Here is a 21710-nt window from a genome sequence, read left to right on the forward strand (position 1 = left end):
AGGATACAGTCACCCTGCTGACTCTCTGGTTGGATCTGATTTTCAATCTCTATCAGCAGGTCAAAGTCAGGGACCATGAGGTGTCGATGTACTCTGATGTGCTGGTACTGGCCGTTATGGCTCAGAGGGTTGTCTGTGGAGTCTGTGCCAAACAGGACCAAAGCGAGCTCAACCTTTGTCCCTGAAAAAAAACTGACAGAAGGGGGAGGGCAGTCCAGAGGGTGCTTTAGATGACAGCCTCATCAGAGTGCTTTGTTTTATGAATGTGCAAATGTACCTGGTGCTGGACAAACCTCTGGATTACTTTTTTGGCAAGTTCAAAGGGCAATTTCCCCTGGGGCAGAGTTGGAACTGCTGCAGCCTACATCCATGCACATCACCACAGCTGTCTGCAAAGGACGCACTTCTTTAATATATGACATTTCTGTTTAACACTTTAGAGGTGCCGAAAAGCACAACATTACTCGAGCAGTATGAGATCATCTAAAGGCAGCCCACAAGCAAAGAAGAGCTTTGAATGTCCTTCAAGAAGTCTGCAGAGCTGTTCCTGAAGACTATCTAAAGAAATGACAAAAAAGCTTGACTTAGAGCATTCGGGCTGTGTTAAAGAATAAAGGTTTTCATACCAAATATTGACTTTCAAGCTCATTAGAATTATGCAAGCTGCTTTCAACATTTTAAACTGTATTTCCATGTATGTCTGCCCATCTTTCAACAAATTGTTCCACCAATTTCCAATTTTCATAACAAAATATAGCTAAAGAAATGAGGGGTAGCTCGACTTTTACACAGTGCTGTACATTCTGAAAATGTTCATTTGAGGTGTTGCCAAAAGACACACTTAAAAATCTGCTAGAAAACAAAAAAGTTACTTCTTTTTGAATTAGTTTAAAAAATAAATAAATAAAAAGATGAACAGCCTGAGATATATTAAGAAAAATAAGTGCAATTTCAACAACATATCTCAGTTTTTCCATGTATATTGAGTCTACCATTATTAGGTAGCTCTACAATTATTTGAACTTTCCATTGCATTTTTACTCCTGTGTTGTAAGGATCACGCATCAGGAATTGAAAATTTTTCTTGAAAAAAAAAAAGGAGAATTAATTTCAGTGTGACTTTCACACTTTGCACAGCCATGCATGTGGCCTCGGAGCTGCATGCTTGACACTGCTGTATTTTATAGACCTATAGGCTTTGTAATACGTTGCCTTAAAATGGAATAAATAACATACATAATCTAATACACAACAGAGGTTAAAAACCTTTCAGCTGAGATATCGTAGAGTCTAAAATACAAGATATCGTATGATATTTGTATTTTATTTCGGGGATTATATTAGGCACCGCTGTTTTTCTCACCCCACCATCATTTTTTCCTTGTTCACATGACGCCCGTGAGGACCATGGATCGTGGGGATTGTTGTGCGGCAGAGGTTGGAGGGGCGGGATTAGTGCTATTCTGGAAACCACTTTGCGTAGCGCATCTGTATGGGCACAAAACACAGCGCTGAAATGTGTGGGCTCCTGCTCTGTGTCAGGAAGATTCAGTAATTTATTCTCTCTTGGTGCAAGTTCATCTACACGGTGCTCGTCCAGCGGATTGAAGGTAAGATGAAATCTCAGTGGAAATATTGTGGTTAGTGCACACAGTCACCGGCTGCAGACAAAAGAGCGGACATGGGTGGGATTTAAATGGGAGGGGATCAGCTGTATGAAGGGCTGCATTGTCGATTTCACCCCCCTCTTATGAAAAAAATGCATTGTTTTGGAACAACTGCACATTTCCTTCTAGAAATTTTGCATTTTTTTTTTCTATCATGTGTCTGGACGTGATTATATTAGCCTGAGCCCCAGCCTATATTGCTGCGCTGTAGTGCAAAGAGACCCCCTCCCCCCTATGAACAAATGTGTCATGCTTTGTTTGTGATATCCTATTTGTTTCCAGTTCATGCAGATGCCATGAGATCAATCATAACGTGACATTTGACATAGACACATAAAGAGAAAATAGGCTGCTGTGCAGAATCTGGGCCAGGATCACTGTGCACTGAGCTTAAAAACATGTTTTTCCTAATGGCGCTCTGTGTGTGTGGTTGTGTGTATGTGTGCATGTTTTTATGACTTTGCAATCAGTTGAAAGCTTAATGCAATAGGTGGAGATTTTTATGTTGCTTATGATTTCACTATTCATTTCTGCAGGTAACACATCAAAAACACTAGCCTCAGAGTAAGAGTTAACTGATGAATGAGAGAGCATGGCACAGGTAGAGGAGCCTCAAACTGAGGGGGAAGGCAGCCCCCAGATGGCCTCCTTAAGGTCTGACGTGTCGGGGAGCCATGCAGACGATGGAGAAGCAGGACCCTCCATGAGGAGGAAGAGGAAGAAGAAGAAAGACCCACGTCCTGAGTCCATCATTGTCTACCGGTCTGAAATGGAGAGGGCACCAGGAGAGGACCAGGGAGGAGAGGAAGTGGCAGAGAGGAGCACTGAGGAGGGAACTAAATTCCTCTGCACACCCACAGGCGAAGGTGAGAAAGCTGTCACATATTGTTAAAATCAGGAAACCAGCATGCCAGTTACTATTACTGCAGGAAAGGATTCATACATAATACAGCCTTTAGTGTTGCTACAAACACAGTTCCAAAAAAGTTGGTACATTGTATAAAGGGTAATAAAAACAGAATGCAATGATTTACATAAACCCATATTTTATCCACAATAGAACACAGAAAACATATTAAAAAAATATATTAAACATATTAAACCGAGAAAATATATATAATTTTAAGAAAAATATTAGCTCATGACAAAAAACGGTTGCGACAGGGTCATGGTCTCTGGGAACTGAGGAAACCAGTTCCCGGACATTTAGGAGAGGAATGTCCCATTCTTGTCTGATTTAGGATTCTAGCTCCCCAATAATTCTGGGTCCTCTTTGTCCTATTTTTTGTTTCATGATGTGCCAAATGAGAGTGATTTCTCCAGATTCTTGGAATCTTTTGATGATATTATGTACTCTAGATAATGATATATTCAAAATTGAGGAGCATAATTCTGAAATTGTTCTACAATTCGTAGACATGTTTTTTTTTTTTTAGATTGGTGAACCTCTGCCCATCTTTACTTCTGAGAAACTGCTTTTCTAAGATGCTTTTTATACCCAATCATGTTACTGACCAGTTGCCAGTTAATTTAATTAATTGCAAAATGTTCCTTCATCTATCACCTACCACCTTCCAGCCTCCTGTTGGCCCTATCCTAACGTTTTTGAAACATGTTGCTGTCATCAAAACCATCAAATTAAAAATGATCTAAAAATTTTCATGAAATGGTGAAATGTCTCAGTTTAAACAGCCCGCATGTTTTCTATGTTCTATTGTGACCAAAATATGGGTTTATGAGATTTGCAAATGACTGCATTCAGTTTTTCTTTAAATTTTACACAGAGTCCCAACATTTTGAGAATTGGCTTTGTTCATCACCTTCATTGTGTTATTATTATTATTTCAGGCAATTATCTTCTGAGTTTTGTGCTGTGAATTATTTGCTGTGAACATACTGATGTAATGGTATGGATGCTAGGTAGCCATATGCTATGCACCATAGCTTACAGACCTTTTTTACACATACTCAAAATGTAACATCAAAATGTCCTCTTGGTCCTTTCTGGAGCTTTTATTCAGTGTGCAGGTGCCTATCTTGCAGTGTTTCGCCACTGTCTGCTGTATATTGTATATACTACCCCAAAGCATGATTAAGATGACAGAAGAGTTTAACTTTGTCAATCAAATTTAGGTTCATTGGACAAAAAAAAGCAATTTTCAGTAATTTTGAAGAGCTTTTTTGTTTCTTCCATGTCATATTATCTATGAACAGGCTGGAGTCTTCCTCCAGACAGTCGCTATGTGACCCTGACCGGCACCATCACCCGTGGAAAGAAGAAGGGTCAAGTGGTGGACATACACGTCACTTTGACAGAGAAGGAAATCAGGGAATTGGCCAAGTCGAGGGAGCGTCTTGATGCAGAATGCGAAGCGAGGGAAGGCTCCAAACGTAACTGTAGCTTAGGTGTGTGTCAGGGACCCCATGTAGTCCTGTGGAGCATCTCGTGTGCACCCGTGGTTTTTATCCTCTCCTTCATTACTTCCTTCTACTATGGCACCCTCACCTGGTACAATGTCTTCCTGGTGTACAATGAGGAACGGACGTTCTGGCACAAGATTACAGTGTGCCCCTTTCTTATCATCTTCTACCCAGTGCTCATCATGCCTTTGGCGCTCTCGCTGGCTCTGTACTCTGCTGTGGTGCAGGTGTCCTGGGCCTTCAGTGAGTGGTGGCAGGCAGTGCGAGACCTGGAGAAAGGTTTCTGTGGCTGGGCCTGTGGGAAGCTGGGGCTTGAAGACTGTTCGCCCTACAGCGTAGTGGAGCTGCTTGACTCTGACACTGTTTCTGGCACTCTGCAGAGCAAGGCACCCAGTGAACTTGCCCAAACATCATCTGTGTAAAGCAGTGGATGCTAGGATCAAGGAACATATTGCTGATGCCGTCAAAGATGGAAATTCTTTCAATAATTTGAGTGTCAAAATAAGCACCACCACTCTATCTTTCTGCTAATGAAGGGTTTGAGACTTTACTGAAAGCTACAGGAGAAAGAAAAGAACCTTTTGATTAGATTTTTTTCTCTAAGTATTTAAAAGTGTCTCTTTTGGTAATGATCACACACTAAACACTGCCTAAGCTGTCCTTTGGTGCTCAACTGCTACCACAGAGCACTATTGGACTCTAAACATAATTATTATGGGCCTTTTTTTTTTTTTTTAATTACAGGTTCATTACAGCCTCCCACAGATCACTAAATAGTAATTTCTGAACAGCAGTCCCACTCAAAGACCTTTTCAAATATACTAGCCTTGGTTTTCACAGCCAAACCGTGGACACTGATACCCACACAAGCCTGGGAGTTTACACCAACTTTCACTTCATCTGTAAATATCTGTACCTAACTATATATGATCACTGTGCTGTGACAATGATATCAAAAATACCCTCAAAAGCAACACTGTTGTGTTTGTAAAGTAATCATAATCAGTTGTATTTGGAGCTTAACAACTGGAAGAAAAGGGGGCAACTGTCCTGCTGGCACTGGTGCTTGTTTATTGTGTGTCAGTTGCTGATTTTAGTAGGAATACACATCAAGAGCGTCATTATGACCAGAGCAAGAGACAACAGCATTCTCATAAAATCTGACCTTCCCTCCTCTGCCTATAGCACACAACATAGCCCTAAGTTACTACCTAACCCATGAATCTTTCATTTTGAGCAACATATACACTATATGACCAAAAGTATTGGACAAGACCTCTTAGCCATGCAGTCTACCTTTAGAAACATCTGTGAAAGGATGGACTGTTGTAAAGAGCTCATTGAATTTTGGGCATGGAACTGTAATAGGATGTCACTGTTGCAGCAAGTCAGTTTGTGAAATTTTGTCCCTCCTAGATATTCCACAATCAACTGCAAGTAGAATTACTGCAAAGTGGAAGTGTTTAGGAACCACTGCAATTCAACCAGACCACATGAAGTTACAGAGTGGGTCACCAAGTGCTGAGGGGCATAGTGCGCTGCAGAACTCCAAACTTTCTCAGCATTAACATCGACACACAAACTGTGTGCCAGGAACTTCGTGGTATGGGTTTCCATGGCTAAGCAGCTCCTGTAGGTGTAATGTGTAGGTGGCCCAGTAGTTCTGTCCATATAGTGTATGTTGTTTAGTGTTTAAAAGACATGAATTCATTATCTTTAACAGCCGGCACTTCCGATTTTAGCGAACATACGAGCCTTGGAGTAAAACCTACATTTGTTGGGGACTGTTCATACACATTTGGAGTTGTAGTGACTACTAGTGACTACTAGGAGGATAATGCATCCAATGTGTGTGGGAGTCCACAAAAACCTAACCTTATATCAATGAGGGAATATATTACATAAGTGATGTTTTTATTAGTGGTAAGAATTCCAGTGGTATTTTACTGGTATTTTATGGTTAAGCAAAATGTCAGGTTTTTGCTTAACAGACGATTCTTAAGCATTTAATTTCAATTTTACTTATATAATCAAACAGTGTGGCTATCTCTTTGGACCTCCACGAATTCTTTTTAGCATAATCCATTGCTGATTAAGATCTTTTTAAGGCAGTTTTTGAAACTAAAAGTGATAATATGATCCACACATGACCCTCTGGGGTAAGAAGAATTTTAGCCTGTGGGCTCTGTACATAATCAAAGTAATCAATCAAGGTATTTAAACAATGCATGCAGACTGAGAGGAAGGGAGATCGAGCCCCCTTTTTTGCCTCCAGCTCCTATAGAGGGTTAATTCAGCCGTGACCATATTGAGAACAAGCTGACATATTATGCTTTTTTCATTGTCATGTTATCTATCATATGTTGAACAGCATTAAATCAGATATTTGTGTTGTATTCACTGTTTTGGTTTGCACACAAACAAAATGAAGTTTTTTGTGATTTTCCAGCTGAAGAAATCCCGTTACATTTCCATGTTCACATATTTTATGTCACTTCCATTTGTTTTCTATATTTAAGCCTAGTATACTTTCTGAAGATGTTCTAGCTACGTGTTTTTATACTTCGGCACTTTGAGATACCTGTACTGTAAACAACTATCATAAAACCGATTGAAATTCAAGTGAGATTGGATTAAAATAACCAGATGGTTTAAATATTTGATGATTCAAATGTTTATGGATAGAAGTGGCTGGGTAAAGTGATGCAGTTTCACATGGTGAGAATCTATATGATGCAAACATTTACACATATGAAATAAAGTTTTGTGTTATTACATCTCAACTACAGGCTGATTTTTGAATCTGTGTTGTAAAAGCCGGTGAGTATTTTCTGTGGTCGCACTAACCACCAGAGAAATACAAGTCAGCCTGTAAACCTGCATGGTGCATGCAGATGGCTGTCTGGGATGTGGGGTGCTTTAAGACCTGATTATTGGCACCCCAGTGTTATCCTGCAATATACTCACTGAAGAAAATCCAGACTCTCTTATGGAGCATCAGCAGTTCCAAATACCATGTGTTAGTGAGAAACACAGGTCGCCATACATTTACCAACTTGTTCTGCTGTGTCCTCTTTTTTTACGGTTTGATTTTGTCAGGCTAATTTAGGCTCTAGTTGGAGCTTTAAAATAAATAAGTTACATAAGACGTACAAAACACAAGGTCTGAGCATATGAATACATTAAAAACGCAAAACTACTTAAGTGTAAAGGTACAAACCCGTGAGTCATGGATGAACATTGCTACTGAATGATTGAAGATAATAAGGCTATGCATTTAATCATTTTTCTGGGCATGTGGGAAGTTGACTAGTTTACTGAGCACTGCAAGGACGGTTTAGTCAGACTTATAATTTATAAATGAATCAAAAATAATTGCAAATGAAAAATCTGAGTATATATATATATATATATATATATATATATATATATATATATAAAACAGACACAAAACAATCAATTTACGGATGGAAAAGATATAACTATTTCAACCTCAGTGTTTTTGAATCTTGACAACAGCTCCAAACTATTTGCATATTGTAGGAGCACAGACGCTGGAGGGCGTTTGACCTACATTTGATTTTTGCTTTTAATCGGACCGGCGCTGCAGTCTTTCTACCACGAAAGCCTTTGTGACGGCTTTATACCGGTCTTGTTTAATGCGTATTGATGCACATTTAGGGCACATTGTAATTTACGGTGAGCAACAATAGATAATAAATTCGTGTGACGTACGGATAAAATCTCACTGTAAACAGGAACTTCGTTTCTGTTCCCGCAGCTCACCGTTTCTCTCCGGATCCATAACAAAGTGACACAGTCTTTCCTCTGGTGGAGGGAAAGCGCGAAGAAGATGGCAGGCGGTAAAGTAAGTTATTTTATATTTTCCTTGGTAAAGAATTGAACCACATACATGTAGAGGTCGGTTAAATACTGCTCGTGCAGCTTTTAATCATAAGGAATAATTTGCTGTTTCATTGAACTTTGAAGCGTTTAACGTCAGCGATGTGTTGGGACATGTTGAGACTGAGGCTGTCACGCCCTCATTCACTGCATTCAAGGCTCAGTTACTGGCTTTAATTGCACAAGAAAACTTGGCTTTAAAGTAATAATTAAGAAGTACTTTTGTGTTTTTGGCACCTCTAAAGTGTTAAACAGAAATGTCATGAATTAAAGAAATTTGTCCTCTGCAGACAGCTGTGGTGATGTGCATGGATGTAGGCCTCAGCATGTCTAACTCTGCCCCGGGGGAAGAGTCTCCCTTTGAACTTGCTAAAAAAGTCATCCAGAAGTTTGTTCAGCGCCAGGTACATTTGCACATTTATAAAACAAAGCACTCTGATGAGGCTGTCATCTAAAGCACCCTCTGGACACTCTCCCCTCTTTCTGTCAGGTTTTTTCAGAGACAAAGGTTGAGCTCGCTTTGGTCCTGTTTGGCACAGACTCCACAGACAATCCTCTGAGCCAGAACGGCCAATACCAGCACATCAGAGTACATCGACACCTCATGGTCCCTGACTTTGACCTGCTGATAGAGATTGAAAATCAGATCCAACCAGAGAATCAGCAGGCTGACTGTATCCTTCCTCCTTCTCTGAACATCTTTTTATTAATACCATGTAAAAACTTAACTCTGCAGGAAAGATGATGTGCAAAAGGTCTCGATCCACCCCTCTTTTCTTTATATTGGGAAAATGATGATGGGGAAATGAGCTAGGAAAATGAGGAATAGGTGCAGTTATTTATTTAAAAATGTGCAAACATGCATAGAAATCCAGTATATAAGGCAAAAACAGAGTTTGTACAATTCTCACAAGCCTGAAAGTCAATATTTAGTATGACCACCTTTATTCTTCAACATAGTGTGAACTATCTTAGGCAGCTTTCTTGCAGTTTCTTTAAGTAGTCTTCAGGAATCATTCTAAAAACTCGTCTTTGGATATTAGCTGCCTTTTGTTCCATTTGCTGTCAAAATGATCTCACACTGCTTCAATAATGCTGGGGTCCAGGCTCTGGGGAGGCCTGGGTTTTTCTATCCAGATATAATCCAGTGTGTTTAGGATCACTGTCATGCTGAAAAATGAGGCTGTTGCCTATCAATGCTTCCCAGATAGTATTGCATAGTGGATTGAAATTGATGGTACTTTTCTGTGTTTATAATTCCATCAGTTTTGACAAGATTCCCAACACCACTGGCTGAAATGCAGCCTCAAACCATGACACAGTCTCCACCGTGTTTTAAGGATGGCTTTAGACACTCACTGTTGTACCTCTCTCCATACATACAGATGTTGAACCAGAAATTTCAATTTGGATTCATCACTTCATCAGACCTGTTGTCACAGATTTTCAGTCCAGTTCTTGTGTAATTTGGCATACCTCAGCCTTTTCTCCATGTTTCCCTTCCTTTCTGATAAGGCTTCAGCGAACGGTAGATGGGTCAACTGAAGGGCCAAATGCATGTCTCAGGCCCTGTGTCAGGTCTTTGCTGAATTTTTTTCCTGTTTCTTAAGGACATGACTTTCAGATACTGTTATTCTGCTGTAGATATTTTTTTATGCTTGCCAACTCTTCTTTTGTCTTCTACTTGTCCCATTTATTTAAATCTTTTAAGGACACTGCACACCATGCTGAGATAAGCCAGGTTTTCAGCCAATACCTCTTGGGAAATCACCTTGTTTGTGTAAAAAAATACCTGCTAAACTGTGTTATCTTTTGCAATTTTTTTTGTAGATTTGACTAAAGAAATAGGGACAGATTATTCTTCTAGTAACAAAGTGCCTGAAAACAAAATTTAAAATTTCTTCTTTGCTGAGTTGTCTGTTATGTGTAAACAAAACACTTGTTCATCCCTTGAGTTTGGTCCCTTTTTTATCCTTGAATGTTTCATAGTCAGTGCCAAGCAAACAAGCAAAAGACATTCCTCTGAAAATGGTCCGGTACAAGGACCGGAATGAAAATGAGTGAATACCAGCCAATGCCAAAAGAAAAACATTGAAAGAGCTTCAGAAAGTCTGGCTCCTTGGAAGGAAAAATATAAAGAAATGAGGGGTGGCATTTGCATAGTACTGTACATGATACAAAATTTACAGTAGTCCAGTTCTTTTTTTTTTTTCCCGCGGTAGCATTGATGACTGTGATTAGAACTCTCATTAAAGTGCTTTCTAAAAAAAGAAAAGAATCACGTTGCTTTTATTAACACTAATGTAGACGGCACTAGTGAGGTGAAGAATGACACTTTATTGATGTCTGGTATGATTTGTGTTGCTAAACTAATGCTGCTAAACTGTCTGAATCTCCTTAACTGGTCTCTAACAGGGCTGGATGCCCTTGTAGTTTGCATGGATCTTCTTCATACAGAAACAAAGTAAGAAACTCAGTATTTCATGAATCTTGTGCTTCACTGAAAAGCAAAAATCTGACATAAGTCCACATATCTCAGTTTTCACTGTGCTGAAGGATTTTTTTTTCAATGGTACCTTTTTAAGGGGGAAAAAATATGATTGTCTCAACATTGCCCTGCTGACTGACCTCAACACCCAGACCAATGCAGAAAGCCTGGAGGTTATCATTGAGAACCTCACCCAGTCTGGCATCACCATGCAGTTCTTGTAAGGTTCAAACATGAACATTCACAATGTGGCATCTCAAAATGAATGCATTATTAAACTGATATGTAAAGCTGATTAAAGCTGATTTCATGATATTTCACTTTTATCAGTCCTTTGCTATTTTTTTTCTTGATTTAACTGTAATCTTTGGACTTCCAGTTTGCCTTTCCCTGTGGAGGAGGGAGAGGAGGGCCAAGGGGATCTGGACAGAAGAGGCCCCGGTCACCCAGGCACAGGCAAAGGTCTTTCTATGGAACAGAGGAAAAACATGGAATTAGTGAAAGAGATCATGCTAAGCCTGGATGTGGAAGATGGCCTGGATGAAATTCACACCTTCAGGTAGGTGGACCTCCTGTTAGATTTCTGACAAAAAAAATAGACGTTCTCTGAAATGTTTTTCTAAATCAAGATGAAGTTGATGTTTGGTGTCTCAGATTACTTGTTTTCCATTTGCCTTTTGGTATTAAAAACTCTTTATTTTCAGACAGCAGTTTATATTAGAAGGCAAATATCAAGAGAGGAGAGGTACAAGGTCATATCTTCTGTCAAGAGATGAGGTGTGCACACAAAGTAATGAAGAGTTTGGAAGGAAGATAGAAATTAATTAACTTACCCCACAATTTAATTAACTAATTTTTCTTTTTCTTTTTTTCTAATTTTTTCTAATTCTTCTTTTTTTGGGTTTAGATAGATAGATATACTCTTGTGGGGGGTTCAGGAAACAGTGCCTTGTGAGTGCTTTTTTGCCTGAAAAATCAACATGTTTAAATAATAAAGTGGAAAACTTTATTCCACACATAAAAAGTATGTGTTTTAGCCTTTTGAGAATTTCCACCAAGAAGGGCATTCCCATTATTACAGGGCATTCCAAGGTTATATGCCAGTGATTGCCTTCCTGAAACCCACATTACCTTCAACATTTAGTATCTCCTGCTAAATGTACTTTGTGTTTCAGTGTGATAAATAAGCAAATTCAATATTTCCATTATTTCCATATGTGATAATTTGTACATTTGCCTTGGAATGTCCAATCATTCAGCCAGTTCTCATCTGATATTGAAAAACTGTCCTCTCCTTCCCATTTTCCTTCAGTGTATTCTGTAGTGAGTTTTAGTGTGTCAAAAAGCCTTTATAAATTTTAGAGGTGGCTGCCTTAATTGAATCATTTTTGGTGAGCACAGAGAAATATGTTCCATATTGAGTCATCAAGGTCTGCTCTTTTTTTTTTTTTTTTTTTTTTTATTTTAATGTTGAAAAAGTCAAATTTTCCAGGGTGATATTCCTTCCTCAGATTCTTTTAATTTTCCTGTTCTGTAAGTGATTAGAGTGTATTTTTACCTTTTGAGATATGAATCTGTGATCCATTTCACTTGGCCTTAAACCCGGGGTCATAGGTACACCATTGGGGTCGTCATCTAGTTTATATTCTCTTCTTCTTCCACGTGCTTTAATCCTGTTGTAGGGATGCGATTCAGGAACTGTGTATGTTCAAGCGTGTTGAGAGGCGACCCGTGGCCTGGCCGTGTCAGCTGACCATAGGCAGCTCGCTCTCCATCCGAATTGTTGGCTACAAAGCAGTAAGTTAAATTTTGAAGAGCACTTGATTATTACTTACAGTGCTTCCACACTCCAAACTGGGAAAAGTCATCCACACACTTCTTTCCTCTGTGTGCATCTTCAGAGTGCAGGAGAGTGGTTTTAGCAGACATCATTGCATCAGCTCAAATTCTGGCTTTTTTTTTTTTTTCTATGGCTCCTAGCCTTTAAAGCACATCTAGTCCTGTCTCCAAGTCACATAGGAGAAATGTTGACTCAAGCCAGTTTGCAGTCTTAGATCCTCATGTGGGTTCCTTCTGAGTGTTCTACAGGTAACTGTGCTTTTGCCATCAGGGCTTTGGAACAGCCTGCTTGAGGCGATGAGGCTTGCAGAATCAGTGACTTTTTAAATTGCTACTTAAAACATATTTTCACAGACTTGCTTTCATGTGATGCCGTTTTTTTTAAAATTGGCATATTGACATTAATTGTTTGGCAGTTTTTATTTTATTTTTTACTTTTGTTATTTTAACTTAGCTTTGATCTTACTGTTAATTCCCTTTTGCAATGTTATCCTTATCACACAGCTTTATTTAATTAGAAGCAGAAGCCGTGAGTTCCACATGTCATTTCATGGTAATTGGTGACTAATTTTCAAATAAATCAGTAACTTCTCATTTCTCCCACTCATGGCAGAAATTTGTCTAATTTTTTTTAATACAATTTCATGCAAACATACAAACGATGGCTCATCAGTAATGGTCACTTAAAGTTCTTCATGTGAAGTGTTTTCTGATCTAAAAATGTTGCTTGTCATGCCCACAGTTGACTGAAGAGAGGCTGAAGAAAATGTGGGTTACAGTTGACGCTCAAAGCAACCAGAAAGATGACGTGAAGAGAGAAACGGTCTACTGCCTGGACGATGACAATGAAACAGAGGTGCAAAAGGATGACACCATCCAAGGTAAGGAGGCCATTTGAAAAGTGCTCAGTGTTGTTACACTCAAAACCTGATCTGACTTTGAGTTCAGGTCATCATTTAGTTCATTTATTTCTGTTCCCAGGATTTCGTTATGGAAGTGACATTGTTCCCTTCTCCAAGGTTGATCAAGAACAGATGAAGTACAAGCATGATGGGAAGTGCTTCGCTGTGCTGGGATTCACCAAACAGAGCATGGTATTTTACCTATTTTATGGAGTGGTTCCATAGTGTAGTGCTTTATACACATCCCTGACAGTAAAAAGAACCCTGTTCCTCCCCTGGGAGGAGACACAAATCCCTTTGGAATTGCATCAGGAAGGGCATCTGTCAGAAATCTACAAAATCAAACACACAGAGCTACCTGCCGTGACAGCCCCTTGTGAATAAGGGAACAGTCAAAAGAAGCTTTATTGTCCCTGTATGGCCAAACATCCCATCTAGAAAGTAAAATGATATAAATGTTAAACCTTAAGGCTGAGCTGTTTCTTTTTCTTTCTGTTCTTACAGATACGACGTCATCAGTTCATGGGCTCTCAAATCCTCAAAATTTTTGCTGCAAGGGATGATGAGGTTAGAATGGAGAAAACTGCTACACGGCTATTGAATACGTCTTGATACTGAAATGTTTTGTCCACTTTCCTGCCTGAGCAGCATGCAGGAGTGGCTCTGTCGGCTCTTATTCGAGCACTGAATGAACTCCAGATGGTGGCTATTGTTCGTTACGCTTATGACCGGCGCAGCAACCCTCAGGTCGGCGCAGCTTTCCCATGTATCAAGAAGGACTATGAGGTGAGGAGCACGCTTTTCCTTACAAATATTCACTACATATGTGGCAGTTAGCACAGGATTAACAATGCCTCACTCATCTTTTTTTAGTGTCTGATGTACGTCCAGCTGCCCTTCATGGAAGACCTCAGACAGTTTACGTTCCCTTCTTTTGAAAGCAAAAAGTTTACTCCATCAGGTACTGTTTCTGTATATCAGAGGATTTGTATTATCACCTTTCAGATTCTCCTAAGTCTGCACCTTCACAGATGCAAAAACTTAAAATAAAATAGTTTCACTGTATTTCTGAGCATGTGGATGCCACATACACGTCACAATGGGGCTGTGCGATATTGACAAAAAATATCTCAATATTATCTGTAATTGTTCTCGATAACGATAATAACGATATTTTGCATTATTTAAAAATGTGTTCGTAAAAGAAGTGCTAGTGAAATATAAGACCTAAAGGATATTAACATCCATCCATTATCTTCCTCTTTATCTCACTAGTTGGGGTCACGGGGGGCTAAACTTTGCTGAGTGTGTGTTTTGCCAGACACCTTAGCGGATTTATGTTTGTCTTGGGCAGCGGGCCCCTGAAACTTTCCAGATTCCTCTGTGCGGTGGTTTGTTCAGAGATGATGGAACAGGTTAGTTGTCGAGCTAGCTTTAACGGCACCCGTTTTCTTGCAAAGTCTGCAAACTGCTGTCTTTTGAGTAATGTCAGTCATTTCAAATCCAAACCACCTCCACGCGAATGAAGATGATCCTCGCCTAGGAATTAAATGTAAGGCTGCAGATTGCGAGGCTGGCGATGTCTGAATTTCTTTCCCTGGCGCAGTGTTCACTTATTTCCAGCTTTAGGTGTGTTGTTTAGGCAGCTATGCTAGAGCACAGTATGGGCACTCTCAATGCGCATGCACAGCAGCCTATACTAAAGCATGAAGTAGTGAACGCGTGGAGTCAAGGTGTTTTGATTGTTGTTTTTTCCCCAGTCAATAGCATACTCAATAATGTCGGCCCATACATCGTTAACACGACAATTAAGATATTATCGTAGACAATATATATCGCACACCCCTAAATCACAGGTTTACATTTGTAATTCATGATTACTGCTGTTATTACTTAAAGATCCTCTACAGTATGGCTGTATGATTGAATCTTCATTTCAGTTATAGTTTTAGCTCCCATATGATTATGCACATAAGATAAATCAGTTACTTAATAAAAAATTTTGGTATGAAAAAAAAAAACAGTTTTTGTTTTGTCTTGTGCTATAAATCAAGCATCCCCTTTTTCTTTATAGTGGTACGCCTTCACCCCTGCTTAAAAACCCAAACTTATACAATGTGTAAACCAAGATGAAAAGATCCAGTTTTACAGAGAAAGTAAAAGGCAGAACAGTCTTTCTGTAGGTGAATCTGTAGAAGGAGTCTGCAGCTGCGTGGGCAGTTTGGGGGCCAGCAAGGTCGCATGTAAGAACAGCTTTACTGTCAAAACACTCTAGTCAAGGTCTCCTTACTGGATGACTCTGTGTCCCCCTCCACCTTTTTTTTTTTTTTTACCCCAAATATATTTAAAGGTCAAGTGCATCTTCTGTAAAAATACACTTTTTTTTTGTGATTTTCTTTTTTGTTTTGCCAAGAATACCTTCCCTTTCCCTTCCAAGCATGTTTACAGTTTTGCAAAATATGCTGCTTCAAATATTGTTTGCCTATGAATATGAAAACTTTAGTTCATTTTGGAAGCAAGATGGCTCCTATATTACTGAAAAACATTCTTATTGTGCAGGCTTAATGTTTCTGCAGAAGAGAGAGTGTTCTTTCAGTTCAAGGCAGTGTTAAACCCTGAGCATAAGTCACTGTGCACAAACATCCAAGAGAAGTTGAAGGACCTTAAATGGTTATTATTTGGCGCAGATTCCAAATTGCTTATCTGATGCTTTGATATCTTTGGCCCCACAGTTTGATATTGACTTCATTCACATTGTATATGCTAAATGAGAATGAGGCATAAACTTTAATGAGCTATCGCTGTGGTGTGATTCCTTTAGACGCGCAGCTGTCTGCTGTGGACTCTCTGATTGACTCTATGATGTTGGTAGAAGAAGATGAGAACGGAGAACAAAGAGACCTGTTCAAGCCCCATCACCTTCCCAACCCTGCCTTCCAGAGGCACTTCCAGGTACTGCAGTCCTGTTTGCAACATAGAGATTCAGTGTGGTCTTCTATTACTTCTGAGTAGAGGCAGATGGCAACATTTTTGGAGGAGATGTGGAGTGTTATTTCAGCTTAGAGGAAAAAGCTTTCATCTGTCTGACTACAGCTCAACAAGCTAGCAACTGACTATGATTTAACCAGAATTGCTTCCTCCTCAGTCACTGTCTGGTTCACCTCCTCTGCCATCGTTTTAGTGTCTGCATCATCGAGCAGTAAGCCCCGGTACCCCTCTTCCCCCCATAGAGCCATGGCTGAAAGCTGCTCTTGATCGCCCTGAGGTCATTAAAGAACACAGCCGGGCTCCACTTGAGGAGCTGAAGAGGAAGTTTCCTCTCACCGAAGTGGAGAAGAAAAAGAAGCTTAAGACTAGTGCTCAGATTTTTGGCAAGGAGTAAGTTTAGATTCAGTGTGGTGGTGTGTCATGAACAATAATTATATTGGAAAGCTTTCAAAGATAAGACCACATAAAATATTATGAGATGTAATTTATGGTATTTTATTTTCTACATATTTCACAGTAGTCTGCAAAATTCATTTATATTTTCTGATTCCAAAAAAAAAAAAGCAAATGACTTTCAGGAATTTAACAACCTGTGCTTTGTCAATTGAAGGTCAGAGGAGTCTGATGCCAAGAAGGCAAAAGAAGACGAAACAGCGGAGGAGTATAACCTGGCCGACATCGCTGAAGGCTCTGTTACCTCGGTGAGAATCGGGGGGGTTGGGTTTGGGTGACTTAATAATCTTCGGAGATGGGCCGGCTGTGGTCATGCTGCAGCTATGCTCCTCTCCCACGCACTCACATATAAAGGAACTAAAAGCGTAGACAAATCACAGAAATTAAGTCACACCTGCTGCACTTTGTCCAGGGTCGGCACCTTATGTCCCTCCTGCTGGTGCACTTCGCCTCCTTTATGCTGGTGTATGCAGGCTGAGTACTTCCTGTCTGTCCCATCAGCTGCATGTACTTTACTGACTCATCTTCCCAACCTTCCATTTTTTTTTCATTTTGCTGCCTTTTGCTGTCTGGCCGTATTTACTGTTTTACATGATAAACTTTTGTAGACTAAAGCATTATAGGGAGTAATACAGAGAAAAAATAAATATTGGATAAAGCTGTCACATATATGTATTGTTGACAAATTATACCAGCAGATTGTGTAAGGTTGCAGGGTGCTTGATTTGGATTTCCCTCCATGCTGGCAGTCCTGGTAGTAAATAATCACTTTCTATAACAAGAAAAAACTACATACCTCTGCTAAGGCTGAAAATTCTTATCACAGTAAGGATGCATTGACTCCTTGGAGCCATAATGATATCTGGATCTTCTTGAGAACATCAAGATGGTAGATCCCAACTTTTTTTTTTTTTAATTTAGCTTATATGTTTGTGAAGATATGATGCAAAATGTCTATGAGTGACAAAGAATCCTTACAAAAATTCTTGGATCCAAATCTGGACTAAAGTTACTCACATATACAGTACCACTCACTCACCCATATGAATGGGTCAGTGTGTCCAAAATTTTGACTGGAGCTGTAAGTTGGGCCGTCCTGCTAACAAACAGGCAACAAGACAGACTGGGGAAAAAATTTTTTTTGGATGGAAATTGATGGAAATCATCTGTTCTAGATAAAGTGTGCCATCACTTTTGAACAGCTGCATTTTAAAACTGCAATTTCATTCTCTGACCAGGTGGGAAGTGTAGACCCAGCTCGAGACTTCCGTGCTCTGATCAAACAGAAGACTCTTCCGTTCGGAGAAGGTGAGCTTCAGTATTTTTCTGTTTTTGGCCGGACCCCCCCCACCACACACACACACACACACACACACACACACACACACACACACACACACACACACACACACTTGTATAATAAACCATAATGACTCATGTTCAGCCCCTGTAATTGTGTTTATCTCTTTGTTTGGTTGCGGTGACCCTCGTGACCTTCCAGTCTGCCAGCAACTGACTCACAGAATAGAGCAGTTGCTAAGCAACAAGAACACACAGTACTACATGAAAAGCATCACCTGTATCCAGGCTTTTAGAGAGCAATCCGTTAAGGTAAATAAACATTCATCTTTCCTTTCGAGTGCATGATGATGTGGTATTTTCTGTTAGTGTGGCTTTTATTAGGATTATGAGCCTTAAGAAGATTAGGACTCTATTTCTTTTCTTGAATGGAAGCCAGTTATTGTGGTAGAAGTATTTGCTTACGTGTCTGTATGTAGATTTAAGTTTTTTTCAAGACTACTAAATGGAATTTAAATATTTTCTCTTTAATACTCAGCTGGGAAATGCTGATCACTACAATAGCTACCTCCAGTCCCTGAAAAGAAGCATCCCAAACAGAGGACTAGAGGTCTTCTGGGAACTGCTCGTGCAAGGTATTATACGCCTTTTTACTTAAGGCTGTGCTGTTTCTGTTAAATCATCCCCCCATGAGACCTTCACATAATTTGTCTGCAAAAGAAGAGGGTGTGTAAGGGCAGTGAAATGGAGATCGAATTTGTTCTACAAACATCCTGTTTGCCTTTGATTAAAATACTTTCTCCTGTGTTTTTTTTTCTCATAAACACCCTCTAAAATAAATTTAGGTCCATAATTTTGTTGATAAATTATGCCTCTGTATACCAACACACGGGATTTTAATTTAAACAATCCCTATGTGATTGAAGTGTAGACTTTCAGCTTAAATTCAAGGGTTTTACAAAAGCATTATAGTCACTGTCAAGGAATTACTGACATTTTTATACACAGTCCCCATTTTCATATTTACTTGGAAAACTGAATGAGCGCCAATTTCATGGCCAGGTGAGGCCTCTTCCCTTGTTCATTCCACTTATGGAAAGCATTTGGTAGCTGTTTACTGGAGCTCTCAACATGAGGCCCAAACAGATGTTACTACATCATCATTAGGCTGAAAAAACAAAATAAACCTATTAGAGAGACGGCACAAACTTTAGTTTAGTTTAGTTGGAGTGACCAAAAATAATCAACAATCTGGTGCATGTTTTTTTTTTTTTTTTTTTTTTTAAAGAATGAGTGAACTGGCCAGCTCAGCAACATCAAAAGAAGACAGTTAAAGTGCATGATGACAGAATTATTTCCACGGTTAAGAAAATTAACTTCACAATATCCAACCAAGTCAAAAACACTCACAAGGAAGTAGGCATATAACTGTTAGTCTCCAGTCAAGAGATGCCTTCATGATTAGAAATACAGAGGATTTACAACATGGTTTTCTTCCTGTCCTTACAGTCAAGAACGGGAAGGCAAGATTAGACTTTGCCGGAAAACATCTAAAAGACAGATGACAGGTAGACGAAACCAAGATTAATGTGTACCAGAATGAAGGAAGGAGAGAAGTGTAGAGAAGGAGAGAAACAGTTCACTAGATGTCATCACATTGTCTGTCAAATATGGTAAAGGCAGTGTTATGGGCATGTATGGCTGTCAGTGCTTACTGGTGTTTATTGATGATATGACTGCTGATAGAAGTAGCTAGATGAATTCGGAAGTGTACAGTGCTATACTCTCTGTAAACAGATAATGAGCCAAAACATACTGCAGAAACAACCCAAGACTTTCTTAGGGCAAAGAAAGAAATGGCAAATCCTTTAATAGCCAAATCAGACACCTGATCTCAACCCATAAGAGCACCTTTTCAGTTATTAAATACAAAACTGAATGCAGAAAGAGCCACAAATAAGCAGCAACTGAAGGTGGCTGCAGTAAAGGTGTAGATCATCTCAGGTGAGGGCAGACAGCACTGGGTGATGTCCACGGCTTATAATAATTCTTATATTTAAAATTATGCTAGTTTGTCCAATTAGTTTTGATCCTCTGGAAATGAGAGACTGTATTGAAATGGTTGTAATTCCTAAACAGTTAATGCAGCATTTGTGTTTAACCCCTGAAAGTCAGCACTTTAATCACACCGTGATCGATCGATTTAAAATCCACTGAGGTGGTGTACAGACACAAAACTATGAAAATTGTCTTTGTCTAACAAATTATGGACCTAATGACCCAAAAATCAAGGAAAGAACTGCACTGTGTTTAAAGCAATGTTGCACCCCTTAAATAATGGGATGAAATTGGTGTATTTTTGTTAAAAAAAAAAAAAAAAAACTGAATCATGAGTCACCTCAAGTTCACTCAGTTTAACTTTGAGTTTGTTCAACAGACGGTTTAACACTAATCAGCAAGGAAGAGGTTGAAGGAAGCACCATCTCCAAAACCGAAGCTAATCAGGTGACTTTAATGGGAATTTGACACACTTGAATTTGAAATGATCTTGGGAATATCCTGTTTTTTTTCTGACTGAAGCTGACTCCCCCCCCCCCCCCCACAGTTTCTGGTTGCTGAGGAGAAGAAAGAGGAGGCAGCTGCAGGACCAGTTGAAGATACTGGAGATGTTGATGACTTGGTAAGTGAGCAATTTTTATTTCTGACATCTTGCTTTTTTTTTTTTTTTTTCCCTTTTCCCTCTCTCTCTCGTTTTGGCTTTAAATACATGTTTATATAAACTGTTGTGACTCAAACTCATGTTAAAACCATTTCCTGTATATCTGCATGGTGTCTGTGTGTGTGATATATTGAGGCGTCAGATATAAACTCTTAGGGGTTACCATATTTTTTTTTTCTCCTCTTTGTGCAGCTGGATATGATGTAAGAAAAGATGGAAGAGGAGCGTCTGCAGTGGACTTCAGAGAAATTAAAAGAATGCGGACTCTCAGCCCAGCCAGACCAAACTAGTTCAGCCGTCCATTGTTCCTTCCTCCTACTTGGAGTCTTGTTGTTCTTTGTAACTCTGCACTTAACTGTGGTTTAAACATGCTGCCTAAAATACTTTTCTTTAGAATTCACAAAAATCAGTCCAGGCTGTTGTCTAGGCTTTCTGTGTTTTGTTTGAAATGCCAAAATTACTGCAGTTTTTATGGGTCTTACGGTGATACTTTGCAATAATGATGAATACAGTCTGCACTAAAAACAAAGAAACCCTTTTGGATTTTATAGAAGATAGAACTGTAGTGCCCAACAAACTGCAGGTTTATTATGATAAATCATTAAAAGCTTTATAGTTGATTAATAGTGCATGAGTTGCATTACATTTTTGTGTATGAAAATATTGACTGAACAACAATCTCCTGACAAGCTGTAGCAAAGCACAGTGCTGTGACATAATCTGCAAATTGTACAGTACAGTATAGTAAACCAGTCTCGTGTTTAGCATAGACTGTATATAAAAGTGAACACTGCCACCATGATGCCACCCTTTGGGTTGTGGACTACCATTTTGAATCCTTAACTTTGGCATTTTTGAGCCGTATTTAGACAAGAGGCTAAAATGGGTACCCCTTGGAGAAACAGTTCTTTCTGAGGGGTAAATATCAAATTAATTATGGAGTTATTTTAAAAAGGTTCACAAGCTTGCAGATACTGAGTGGTTTTAAATAGAAATCAGTCCTGAGGGCACTTTCTGTGTGTGTATGTGTG

At 39.4% G+C, this 21710-nt stretch overlaps 2 protein-coding genes across 2 annotated transcripts; both read left to right on the forward strand.

The window, feature by feature from the left end:
• Window positions 1-1484: 1484 nt before the first annotated feature.
• tmem169b (transmembrane protein 169b) lies at window positions 1485-6746 on the forward strand. The gene is made up of 3 exons (XM_030757492.1): window positions 1485-1610; window positions 2204-2533; window positions 3882-6746. The coding sequence occupies exons 2-3, from the start codon at window positions 2260-2262 to the stop codon at window positions 4508-4510; spliced, it is 903 nt and encodes a 300-aa protein (XP_030613352.1). The 5' UTR covers window positions 1485-1610; window positions 2204-2259; the 3' UTR covers window positions 4511-6746.
• Window positions 6747-7784: 1038 nt separating this feature from the next.
• Window positions 7785-21299, forward strand: LOC115801271 (X-ray repair complementing defective repair in Chinese hamster cells 5). The gene is made up of 21 exons (XM_030759041.1): window positions 7785-7956; window positions 8282-8395; window positions 8482-8665; window positions 10407-10455; window positions 10577-10699; window positions 10859-11038; window positions 12162-12276; window positions 13061-13199; window positions 13300-13412; window positions 13725-13787; window positions 13869-14006; window positions 14094-14181; window positions 16042-16172; window positions 16402-16598; window positions 16819-16909; window positions 17900-17969; window positions 18163-18272; window positions 18499-18595; window positions 20398-20465; window positions 20566-20640; window positions 20872-21299. The coding sequence occupies exons 1-21, from the start codon at window positions 7942-7944 to the stop codon at window positions 20884-20886; spliced, it is 2175 nt and encodes a 724-aa protein (XP_030614901.1). The 5' UTR covers window positions 7785-7941; the 3' UTR covers window positions 20887-21299.
• Window positions 21300-21710: the final 411 nt, after the last annotated feature.

The sequence above is a fragment of the Archocentrus centrarchus genome, chromosome 21, assembly GCF_007364275.1.
Source record: "Archocentrus centrarchus isolate MPI-CPG fArcCen1 chromosome 21, fArcCen1, whole genome shotgun sequence".
NCBI classification, from domain to species: domain Eukaryota; kingdom Metazoa; phylum Chordata; class Actinopteri; order Cichliformes; family Cichlidae; genus Archocentrus; species Archocentrus centrarchus.